The 12,500-nt window shown below is 36.3% G+C and overlaps 1 protein-coding gene and 1 pseudogene across 5 annotated transcripts in view; one reads left to right on the top strand and one right to left on the bottom strand.

Annotated features, from left to right (window-relative positions):
• Positions 1 to 12,500, bottom strand: part of LOC113042671 (receptor-type tyrosine-protein phosphatase mu-like) — a 673,064-nt pseudogene that overhangs the window by 159,043 nt on the left and 501,521 nt on the right.
• The window catches only part of LOC113042663 (band 4.1-like protein 3), a 40,495-nt gene that overhangs the window by 21,972 nt on the left and 6,023 nt on the right, over positions 1 to 12,500 (top strand). The window contains exons 12-20 of one of the 5 annotated variants that reach the window (XM_026201664.1): positions 556 to 612; positions 2,408 to 2,634; positions 4,605 to 4,652; positions 5,009 to 5,044; positions 5,626 to 5,691; positions 6,870 to 7,058; positions 7,581 to 7,658; positions 7,871 to 9,055; positions 11,503 to 11,607. In XM_026201664.1, coding sequence (XP_026057449.1) covers positions 556 to 612; positions 2,408 to 2,634; positions 4,605 to 4,652; positions 5,009 to 5,044; positions 5,626 to 5,691; positions 6,870 to 7,058; positions 7,581 to 7,658; positions 7,871 to 9,055; positions 11,503 to 11,607 — 1,991 coding nt within the window. The remainder of the gene's footprint in view (positions 1 to 555; positions 613 to 2,407; positions 2,635 to 4,604; positions 4,653 to 5,008; positions 5,045 to 5,625; positions 5,692 to 6,869; positions 7,059 to 7,580; positions 7,659 to 7,870; positions 9,056 to 11,502; positions 11,608 to 12,500) is intronic. The other 4 variants (XM_026201665.1, XM_026201667.1, XM_026201666.1 and 1 more) reach the window with 4 other exon arrangements.

Here is a 12,500-nt window from a genome sequence, read left to right as displayed (position 1 = left end):
GTATCATTGAGATGCTATTATAGTTTTGTTTAAAATCTTGAATAATTTTTTATTGTTTGTATATTCATTTTAAAGGTAATTAAAAGTTTTAGGAATTTTGTTGTTTTTGTCATTTTTATAATGTTTTTGTTTTTTAAAATGTGTCAATATAATGATTATTTATATATTATTTCAGTTTTAGTTTTAGTTATTTTGTACAGCAATTTATTATAAAATGACATTTTGCTTCAGCTGCTAGCTGAAATACAATTTTTGTTTTAAATATATTGTTTATTTCAGTTAACATTTAGTTTACTTAAAACTTTTTTATGGGTTTTGTTTTAGCCTACTATAATAATCCTGATTCCAACACATTGAGACTTCAGACATAATGAAGAAACGTAACATTAGCGAAGAGAATGAATGACATTCAGACTTTTATAAATGTGACTGAGGTGAATAGACACTTTCAGAGGTTAATGTATGTTTCTGCATGTGATCTAGTCTGATGTGTGTGTTAGTGATGCTGTGTTTGCTCAGATGTGTGTGTGTGTGTGTGTGTGTGAATCTCCTCAGCTCAGCGGACACCAGTCAACACAGCCACAGTCAATGTAAATGGCACTAGACCAACAGGTAGAGACGTTTCTCTGTATCCCTGACTCTTGTAGATACAGAAGCCCCTCCGTCTGCTTGTTTGATCCTGATAGTTTGAGGTTGTGTGTGCATGCAGCAGGCATGTGCTGGTATTCTAGCGTGCTTATGCTTCAGACACCTTTGGTTTTGCACATGCTGTGGCTGCATCAGTGGTGATTTACAATCACTGACATACTAATAGTTTTTAATACTTTAATTTAGTTTTTATTTTATAATTCATTTTTATCCTAGTTAATTTTTAGTAATTTTGTTGTGTGGTTTTGGGATTTTTATTATTATTATTATTTTATATACATTGATGTAGTTTTTATTAATTTTATTTAAGTTTTAGTTTCAGTTTTTATGAGTTTAAAATAAATTAAAATGTGAAATTTGGCAACTAAGTGAAATAATGTCTTTATTTTATTAAATTACTTTATTTTTAATATGTTTTAATACAAGTACTTTATATTTAATAAGATTGTTTCATATACCACTAATAATTAATGTATATTAATAATTATTTTATAAAAAATGTTTAGATGATTTTTAATTGTATCTTTATTATTTTATTGATAATATTTTATTTGTAATTTTATTTAGTGATTTTATTTTGGTTACTGTAACTTTAATAACCCTGGTCTGTCACTGTCAGATGGCTGTGTTTGTGAATGTCTATAACAGAAAGGTTAAAATAAGCCAAAGTGTTTCTTCTTCTGTATCCCTTCTCACTGAAACATCATTATATGTGTATCATTGTTCTGTTTTATTGATTGATTCAAAGTTCAGTATTACAGTTATAAACTAGCACTGCATCACTTGACCAGCATCATCTTCATACTCAGTTCTTCTGTAGAAATCAATCAATATTGTACCGCAGTACAATCATTAGTAATTACAGCTTCTTTAGAGCTTTTAGAGTAACAAACTGTGAATCACAGTGAATCCATCATGATTATGCCCTAAACCAGTTACAATTATTTATTTCGTAAACTTTGTGGGAAAAACTGACTTTGCAAACTTACAGAAGTTAAAAGCACCATATCCAAAAGCATTCAATTCAAATTTCCTGAGCTCTTCTTCGAATAAATTAGATTAGATTCAGCTTTATTGTCATTGTGCAGAGTATAAGTACAGAGATTGCAGGATTCCTAGGGTTTATTGCATCAGAAACCATCATTTAGTTTTCCCTGGATCATTACCCAGCTTCTCTTTGATGATTATAAATAAACTTGTTCTCATAAACAACCTCTGTAATGACTGACTAACCTCTTCACATATAACTGAATGGACATACTGTGTTCACATGTGTATGTGTGTTTGCTGCCATTATGAATCATTGAGCTCATGCTTATGACATCACAACCATGACGATTCATGATTTCCTATTAGTTTTGTTGATTAAATGGGTTTTCTTATTGCATTAAAGTATTTAGTTTTTAGAGAGAATAAACATTTTGCACTCTTAAAATTAAAGGCATTGATGGATCCATAAGGAACATTTAACTGCCATAAAATCTTTATATTGATCAAAAGATTTTTTTAGATTATTAAAATGTTCTTTACATTAAGAAAAAATATTCTTTTAAGATCTGTTTAAAGAAAGATTTTCCAAAAATCACTGCAAAAACATCCTTTAGGAACCGTTATTTTAACAATGTGTTTAAATAATATTATATATTAATTAAACAATCAAAAGCAATAGTAAAAATGTCTTAATTCTATGATATAATGCAGTCAGTGTTTGTTGTAGTGAATGCAGATGCAGCACTAATGTCTGTGTGTTTGTGTGTAGAGATGGGTACGGCCTTGTACGGTGCAGCCAAAGGCATCGCCATGAGTGACCTCATCACCACAATAACACCGGAGAAGAAAGTGGAGGAGACGCACGAGGAGGAGCGTGAGGAGGCTCGACCGGTGTTAGTGGAGAGTGCAGTGCTGCTGGAGGAAGAGGACGAGACAACGAAAGCCACGGAACCATCGCTGCCAAGCCCACAGACACCGGCCCGACAGGACACACGGGTAAACAAACACTAACTAACCCTAACTAACCCACTGACACTGGCCCGACAGGACACTCGGGTAAACAAACCCTAACTAACCCTAACTAACCCAGATGCACGGGTAAACAAACCATAACTTAGACTAACTTACCCACCGACACCAGCCCGACAGGACACATTGATAAACAAACCCTAATTAACACTAACTAACCTAGACATACGGGTAAACAAACACTAACTTACCCACTGACAAAAGCCCGACAGGACACACGGGTAAACAAACCCTAATTAACGATAACACACCCACTGACACCGGCCCGACAGGGCACTCGGATAAACAAACCCTAACTAACACTAATTTACCCACTGACACCAGCGCGACAGGACACTCAGGTAAACAAACCCTACTTAACAGTAACTAACCCAGAGACATGGGTAAACAAACACTAACTAATGCTAACTAGCCCATTGACACTTGCCTGACAGGATACATGGGTAAACTAACCCTAACTAACACTAACTTACCCACTGACACCGGCCTGACAGGATACATGGTTAAACTAACCATAACTAACACTAACTAACCCACTGACACTTTTAATTTACACATGAAAACTAACACTAACTTACCCACTGACACCGGCCTGACAGGATACATGGATAAACTAACCCTAACTAACACTAACTAACCTAGACATACGGGTAAATAAACACTAACTTACCCACTGACAAAAGCCCGACAGGACACACGGGTAAACAAACCCTAATTAACGATAACACAGCCACTGACACCGGACCGACAGGACACTCGGGTAAACAAACCCTAACTAACACTAATTTACCCACTGACACCAGCGCGACAGGACACTCAGGTAAACAAACGCTACTTAACAGTAACTAACCCAGAGACATGGGTAAACAAACCCTAACTAACACTAACTTACCCACTGACACTGTCCCGACAGAACACACGGGTAAACAAACCCTAACTAATACTAACTTACCCACCGACAACAGCCTGACAAGACACTCGGGTAAACAAACCCTAACTTACACTAACTTACCCACCGATATCAGCCCAACAAGACACTCAGGTAAACAAACCCTAATTAACAGTAACTAACCCAGACACATGGGTAAACAAACATTAACTAATTCTAACTAGCCCACCGAAACCAGCCTGACAGGACACTCGGGTAAACAAACCCTTATTAATAGTAACTAACCCAGACACATGGGTAAACAAACACTAACTTACACTAACTTACCCACCAACACCAGCCCGACAGGACACATGGGTAAACAAACTATAATTAACAGTAACTAACCCAGACACATGGGTAAACAAACCTAACTTACCCTAACTTACCCACCAACACCAGCCCGACAGAACATTCGGGTAAACAAACCCTAATTAACAGTAACTAACCCAGACACATGGGTAAACAAACACTAACTAATGCTAACTAACCCACTGACACTGGCCCGACAGGATACTCTGGTAAACAGTCCCTAACTAACACTAATTAACCCACTGACACTTTTAGTTTACACATCAAAATAATACTAACTTACCCACCGACACCGGCCCGACAGGACACATGGGTAAACAAACCCTAACTAACACTAACTTACCCACTGACACTGACCTGACAGGATACATGGGTAAACTAACCCTAACTAACACTAACTAACCCACCAACACTTTTAGTTTACATTTGAAAACTAACACTAACTTACCCACATACACCGATCCCGACAGGACACATGGATAAACTAACCCTAATTAACAGTAACTAACCCAGACACATGGGTAAAAAAATGCTAACTAATGTTAACTAGCCCACTGACACCGTCTCAACAGGACACATGGGTAAACTAACCCTAACTAACATTAACGTACCCACTGACACTGTTCCGACAGGACACATGGGTAAACTAACCCTAACTAACAGTCTTGCTTCTCTGTTCATGCTTTCGCTGGATCAGACTGATCTCACAGACACTGCTGTCGATGAAGAGTTAACGGCCACAGAGGTTTGTGATCTGAGCTTGAATCTCCTCTAATGTCTCTTCAGATTCTTCAGTCAAAAACAGAATCATGACAGACTTGATCAGATCTCTGACGTCACAAAATCAAGAAGAAAAACAAGAATGCAATGAGTGACTGCAGTAATTAGATTGCTAATTAAGATACGGCAGAGCTGTTGATGTTCTTATTAAACTTTAATCTGATAATGACCAATAATCATAACTGTTCTTCTAGTGATGGAAACATTAAGCCTATCATACTAATGAGTTTAGCCTCCTGTTGATCCTAAGCGTCTCATTCCTTCATATCAGCATTTACTCTCATGTGTCATAATTTCACCTTGTGTGTGTGTTTTGTGTAGTCGGATCAGGAGGACGAATCTGAAGCAAAGACGCAGGTAAGATTCAACACTTATAACTATATATGATTTTTCTAAGTTGTAAATAAATACTATTAGAGAACGTTTTAAAAGAAAACACTATTTTAGCCTTTCAATTTTTTTCTTTTTTATTTATTGTGTAAAAACTATTTTCACTCAGAAATAACTAGTACATTTCACAATGAATTACAAAGATTCAGCAAGCAACATACTGAATTAAATGTGCATTTTTTAAATGATGTTTTCATGTAAAATGTGCTTCAATAATCAAAAAATACTTTTATTAACCTTTTTAATCAATCGTTTTGTAAAAAATATATATATATTGATAATAATATTTTATTAATAATAGCAATATAATATTTTATAGAAATTGATATGACTATATAAAATACATACTGTATAATATATATATATATATATATATATATATATATATATATATATATATATATATATATATATATATATATATATATATATATATATATATATATATGTATCAATTATTTATAAACATTTTATAATTAGTAAAAATTAAGACACACAAAGACACACAAGACTGACTGAATGAATGAATGGATGTGTGTTTCCTTCAGCACAGTTTCATAAGGCGAATTAAAGGACAGAATGTGTTTGTGAGACACAGTAAACTGATGTTAGAGGTTGGTAAGGAATGGATGTGTTTTAACTCGATACTGCACTCATGCTGCTGCTGTGTTCATGTCTGTGATCTATCTGTGATTTATCCCAGCAGCACTGATGTGTGTTGAAGTGAAGCTGATTAACTCACTGAAAATTAATTCTATACCTTGTGTGATTAGCTCCCTGTGTTTGCAGTGTGTGTGCAGTTGAACACAGTGTGTGTGTGTGTGTGTGTGTGTGTGTGTGCGTGTGTGTGTTTTATGCATGTCAATTAATTGTTTTCATGCAATGCTTTGATTGCATTTAATTAGCTTCTTGAGGCAAATGAAAGGAGAGAATATGTTTTTCAGAACTTTTTACAGAAGTTTATAATGAATCATCTCTGTGGGATTTATTAGTTACAGTGCAGTAATTTATTCATAAAGGAGTTTATTTTTAGTTTTTCCACTAATTCTAATCTGGTTAACACTTTGCTGCTGTTTGGTCATCTAACTTTTTTAGAATTTCTTTTCTTTCTACTTTACTTGGAATGGTACAAAAACAAAAGTTGGTAAAGTTTTTGGCACTTGCAATGTAAACGCAATTAGATATACTTGTACAGTTCGCTGTCAAAAATGACGGCATTGGAAACGTTTGGAACTGTGCCCAAACAAAATTTGACTGAAAGCTGTTTTATTTTTGTGATATCAATCTCAAATTTTGAACACAACTTGTTTGGATTTATGCATTTGTTTTTCTCACGGTTTTAAAGTAAAATGTGTCGTATAAAATTTAAAAATCAAATTTCAATACATTTCTGATGAAATGCAGTGTAAGTAATTTACTGAAAAAGACAAGGCAACAAGGTAAACGTTTCGCTCACTTGTTGACCGTTTACAATGCTAAAGTAACAAACTATGCACCTTGGTTTGATTGTTTTGAAGGTACAGGCTTTTCTCATAACTATTCCATAAAAGTGTCCCTGCAGCACAAAATCAGTCATATGTAGCACAGGTATATTTGTAGCAATAGATAGCAATGCATAGTAAAAAACTGACCCTTATGATATGACTGGTTTTGTGCTCCAGGGTCACATATGATCGTTAATTTAATTGAAACAAAAACAACACAAGCAGCACCAGAGCCTGAAGCAGGGATGTATCTTAGTTGGGGACTCTTAATTCTGGCGATATCGACTTGACTTGTTGTGTTTGTTCAGGAAATGGAGCGAACGCCAGACGAGCTGCTGAAGCATCAGACCAACATCAGCGAGCTGAGGCGGACGTTCCTGGAGGGAGGACAGGACCGGACGGCTCTGACCGAGTGGGAGAAGCGTCTGTCCTCGTCCCCGCTGCGATCTCCACGTCTGGACGAAGCGCCCATGATCGAGCCGCTGGAGCCGGACGAGGTGAGATCGGAAAGATGGGAAAATCCTGTCTTAATCAGGATCTGTGTGCTGTATGTGTAGGAAATTAAAGAATAAAATAAATTTTGTGTGATTTATATCAATTATATCATGAACCTCACATTTATTTATTTACTTAAAAAAATTATTGCAGCCATTTTTGATCAAAACTACTGGCCATGATTTTTTTTTAATTAATCATTATTAAATAATTAGACATGTGATGTGGTCTGGATCTTCAACAAAAGCACAAAATCTTGTTTTTCCTTTGAATTAATTAATTCTTAATTATTTAACCCATTGTGGTTTTAAGTAAAAATTAACAAAAGTTTGATAACCTCAGAAAACAAAACAAATAGCTTAAGTAATTTTGCTTCTTAAGTAAATGTATATTGTTTCAAGAACATTTTTATATTTTTAATGGAAAAGAGACAAAAATACTAAATATAAAAAGTGCAGTGCATTCACAACTCATTGAGTTCAGCTCCATCATTTTGACTCTTTTTTTAATGTCTGTTGCTTTAGATCAAACAGGAAGCAGCGGTGAAGATACAGGAAATGGCAGCAGCAGCTCTGGAGCCACAGGAAGAGAAGGTTGATGTGGTAGGTGATCCATTTCTTCTCATCAGATGCTCATGATCATGATTATTGTACTAGAAAACAAGACAAAAATACTAAGAAGGTAATTTTTTGCCGTGTGATGTGTCATTGAGCTCAGCAGCGTCTGTCTGTCCGTCTCTGTCTTCATGGATCAGGCGTGACTAACGGTGCTTTTCCTCCAGCCTGCTAACATGATCTTTGTGTGTTACATGTAGGAGTCTGACGGGTGGGTCATTATAAACAAGGTTCCTCCGTTTGAACCATATAAACATCCTCCAGTCGAAGCTGAAACAGTTTCTCGTAAGATACCAGAGAAGGTTTCTACCACAGTACAAGAACACCGTCCTCCAGTTGAGCCAGACAAACCCTCGTCCGCCAAGCTTCTTCCAGAGAAAACTCCTTCTAAGGTTCCAGAAAAGGTTTCTACCATAGTACAGGAGACATTTTCTCCAGAAAAACCTTTGTTTGTATCTGAAGAGGTTCCTCTTCCGAAGATACCAGAAAAATTTCCTCCAGAAAAACCCTCGTCTGGCGTATCTGAAGAGCTTCCTCCAGAAAATACTCCTTTTAAGATTCCAGAAAAGTTTCCTCCAGAAAAACCCTCGCCCTCCGTATCTGAAAAGTTTCCTTCAGAAAAACCCTCGCCCTCCGTATCTGAAGAGCTTCCTCCAGAGAAAACTTTTTCTAAGATTCCAGAAAAATTCTCTCCAGAAAAAACCACATCCGCCGTACCTGAAGAGCTTCCTCCAGAGAAAACGTTTTCTAAGATTCCAGAAAAGCTTCCTCCAGAAAAACCCTCGCCCTCCGTATCTGAAGAGGTTCCTCCAGAGATAACTTTTTCTAAGATTCCAGAAATATTTCCTCCAGAAAAACCCTCATCCGATGTACCTGAAGAGCATACTCCAGAGAAAACTCCTTTTAAGATTTCAGAAACATTTCCTCAAGAAAAACCCTTGTCCACCGTATCTGAAGAGCTTCCTCCAAGGAAAGCTCCTTCTAAGATTCCAGTAAAGGTTTCTACGATAGTACAAGGAACTTTCCCCCCAGAAAAACCTTCTTTGATTGTATCTGAAGAGGTTTCTTCAAAGAAGACTCCTCCAAAGGTCCCAGAAAAGGTTTCTACGGTGGTCCAAGGAAAGGTGGAACTCATAAAGTTTCCTTCTGTTGGTTCTTCAGAGGATGTTCCTCCTAAAGTACCACCAAAAGTCCCCCCGAAGGTACCAGAGAAGAAACACTTAGCAAGCTACAGATTCATATCGGCCTCGTCCGGTAAACCTCCAGAAGATAAACTCCCCGGATCTCTAGAAGGTTTCTCTGTTGTCAGCAGATCTTATGAGTCCAGTAAGATGCGTCTCCGCTCTCCTGTGGATCTCTCCAGAACGTCTCAGACGGCTCGAGTGGTAGGATTTCCCCACATCTTGCTCCTCCTCAGCCTGGCTTTGAGATCTCAGACACACTCCGAAGCCAGAGCTCAACACACGCCCTTGATTTGAGTTCAGTTGTTTTGGTCTGGAGTTTGCTGTCACTGTTTGTTGTTTTGAGCTTCTTTTCACCGACCCTGAGAGCAGGAGCCTGTTTTCTTCATTTATTTGGAGAATGCCGCTTCTTTGCTTTAGTCACAACTGAGGAACTGAAGCATCTTTGTTTTGCGCTCTGCCTGCTGCTGGATACGAGGGTTTATTCATAAGAGAGTCTCTTTTATCTTCAGAGATCATGAGCCAAATGACTGCAGAAGCTCCTCATTATAAACTAGATAAATTCTTAAAACTTAAAACAAACTTTGAAGTTGGCTTGATAAAGCCAGACCAGAATGTTTAAAAAAAGTTTTAAAAGCTTGAAGTAGTTTTAAATAATAAAGTTTGGATGTTTTGAAGGCGATTAGTCTATTAGAAAATATTCTGCCAATGTAAGTCTATGGGATTTTTATGATATTTAATCTTAATTTTTATGAAAACTATAAATCCAATCAGTTAGATTCATTAGATTCATGCACATTTCAGTAAAGCCCCTTTCACAATGCACGTCGGACCCGGCATATTGCCAGAACATTGCCGGGTCGCCTTCTGTGTGAAAGCAACCACGTTCTGGGATTGATTCCGGCATTGAACCCGGGTCAGGGACCTAGTAATATTGCCGGGTTTGACCCGGGACGAGCGCTGTGTGAACAAAAGCCAGATCTAATGCCGTGTCGAGGTGATGACGCGCGTTATCGCGCGACTCTTTTACCGGCTGTTTTGAAGGAAGATCAACGTTCGCGACAAAAAAATATGTGCAAACTGTAATGAAGCAGAGATCAGTTAGTTCCTCACTTTCCGCGCTGACGCAAAGATCGTTCACTTGCTTCAGTGAAAGTATAACGTGCCTAGCGGTTTCAACTCGTACATTACACGTCACGCGCTGATGTCACGTGTCGTTACGGGATCTTTACAGTTTGTGTGTGAAAGCATGCACATATCCCGGGTAATCACTGGCTGTGTGAAAGTGCAAAATCTAGCGACCCGGGAACAATTGCCGGGACACTTTACTCGTGTATTTGCCGGAATGGCAGTGTGAAAGGGGCTTAAGTTGGCTTTCTCAAGACATCATGTCTGATTTCATTCATCTCAATAGAAACAGTAAAAACAGTATTTTTTGTCTTGTATTTCAGATCAAATATCTAAACATTTTTAAATCAAGATACAGTTACTTGAGATGCATGATTACATTTAATTTTAAGTTTTTGAAAAAAAATTAATAAGTTACTTTTTTCTTAAAAGGCCTGCCAATGGGGTCAGAAAAATAATCTTGTTTTCTGTTTAAATTAAGATAATTTTTTCTTGATTGAAGAATGTTTAAATATTTGCGCTGGAAAACAAGACAAAAATACTAAGTAAGAAAATAATTTGTTTTGCTTTTATAGTCACTATTATTTTAGTTGTCTACTGCTGGTCTTTTCCAGGACATTTCCAGGATACATTTACTTGAAAAGCATTTACACAAAAGCATTTACTTGTTTTCTTGAAAATGTGGTAAATGTATTGAGTTGCGAACACGTGCGAACATATATCTGTCAGAGGTTTATTTTTCTTATACGATGGACAGATATTTTTCTATTTTCAGGCTTAGACTAAAGTATCTCATTGGGCAACTCAAGTTAATGTTTTTCTTGATTTTAAAATGTTTCGGTTAGGGAAAAAACAAAGACCAAACACAAAATAAGCTGAGAATGCTTAGTAAGAAAAGAGTTTTTGCAGTGTTGAAGTCATGTTTCTGAACTCAATTTATCACTGTATGTTTGCAGAACACTTTTAATGAGGCTGCTCTTAATAAAAGAGAGCAATCTTGGTTTTTAAAATTGGCTTGAGATGCAGACTAATAAAAATGTAATAAATCTGCTGGTGAAGCACCAAACAAGAAGTAAAGTATTGTTCCTGCAGCACTTCTATAAATGAACAACATTTTGTTGGCATACTTCTATCAGCTGCTGGACAAACCTTATAAATAACATTATTGTTCATCATAACCTTCGTGCTGCTTGAATCCTTCTCTGACTCACTCTCACTGCTTGCATGTCACTGGTGGGTTTGGCTCAGAAACTATTCATGCTCCAGCCTTTAAGTGAGAGTTTAAGTTGAATTTTTTTTTTTTATTATTTAAATTGCATAAATTTTATTTCTCTTGGAAATTATAAAGTGAATCATTTGCACAATCCATATACAGTGCAGCAGGTGTTCTCTTATGAATAAGTCCTAAATGAGCTCCTTCACTCCTGAATTACCCAGAATGCTCTTGAGTGAGTGTGAGTGCGTGTATGTGTGTGTATGTGTGTGTGTGTTGTGTTTAACATTGTACATCTCTCTGTGTTCAGCCTAAGCCCAGTTTTGATGAGATGTCTCCTGAGCTCACTGCGCTCTTGCAGTCCACTCGCAGCTGGGCTCCGTCTGAGTCTGCCGCTTCAATAGCGTTACACAAGGTGCAGCTCTAAATAATTTTTTGCAGTGTGTATCTGTCAGACATCATATCATTTCAACTCATCTCTCATCTCTGCTCTGATTATGAGCAGAATTACAAATCATTTGTAAACATCTACTCCATTCTTTGGTCTCAAGAGGCTAGTTTTCAGATGGAATAAGGAGGAAAAATAACTTTTAATGTTCCTCTCGAGGTTTAGTCAAACACTTTAGAGATACTTCTCTGTAAAGCTGGTTTAGATCAATACTGTTTGTTAAAAACATTTCATAAATGGCCTAAATGGACTTGAGCACTTACTAAACGGGAGCAGTTTTGATATTACACTTTTTATTTGTGTCTTGTTTTGCATTTTGCTTTTGTCTTTTCCAGAACAAAATATCTAAATATTTTTAAGCCAAGATACATTTAGTGGAGAAGCAATTTTTTTTATTTGTGGAAGGTTTAGTAACATGAAGTGAGTTTATGCTTAAACAACTAAAACTTAATTCAAATGGAAAAAAAGATTCCATGGGCTGATTTGTTTTTTTTATAATTGTAACCATAAACTTGCTTAGTTTTGATAATTTCTATCAGAAAACAAGAATAAATATCTTACGTCATTTTGACAAGTTGCAAAGTACAAAACTAAAGATTTTTTCAATTCCATTGATCTAAATAAAGATCAAATAAAATTAAATAAAACAATTTGTTGAAAATTAAATCAAAAGAAGTAATAGAGTTGTGCTAAAAATGAGCTAAAATATAAACATTTTATACTTTTCTTACTTAGATGTTTTGTCTTGTTTCCAGCCCAGAAACTCATCCTTCTTGATTTAAGAATTTTTTCATATCTTGGCTGGAAACAAAACAAATCTGAGTAAGTAATTTTTTTTTTTCATTATACTTTACTAGCTA

The sequence above is a fragment of the Carassius auratus genome, chromosome 24 (assembly GCF_003368295.1).
Source record: "Carassius auratus strain Wakin chromosome 24, ASM336829v1, whole genome shotgun sequence".
NCBI classification, from domain to species: Eukaryota; Metazoa; Chordata; class Actinopteri; order Cypriniformes; family Cyprinidae; genus Carassius; species Carassius auratus.
The sequence above is the reverse complement of the archived record's forward strand: the minus strand, read 5'-3'. Positions and strand labels throughout refer to the sequence as shown.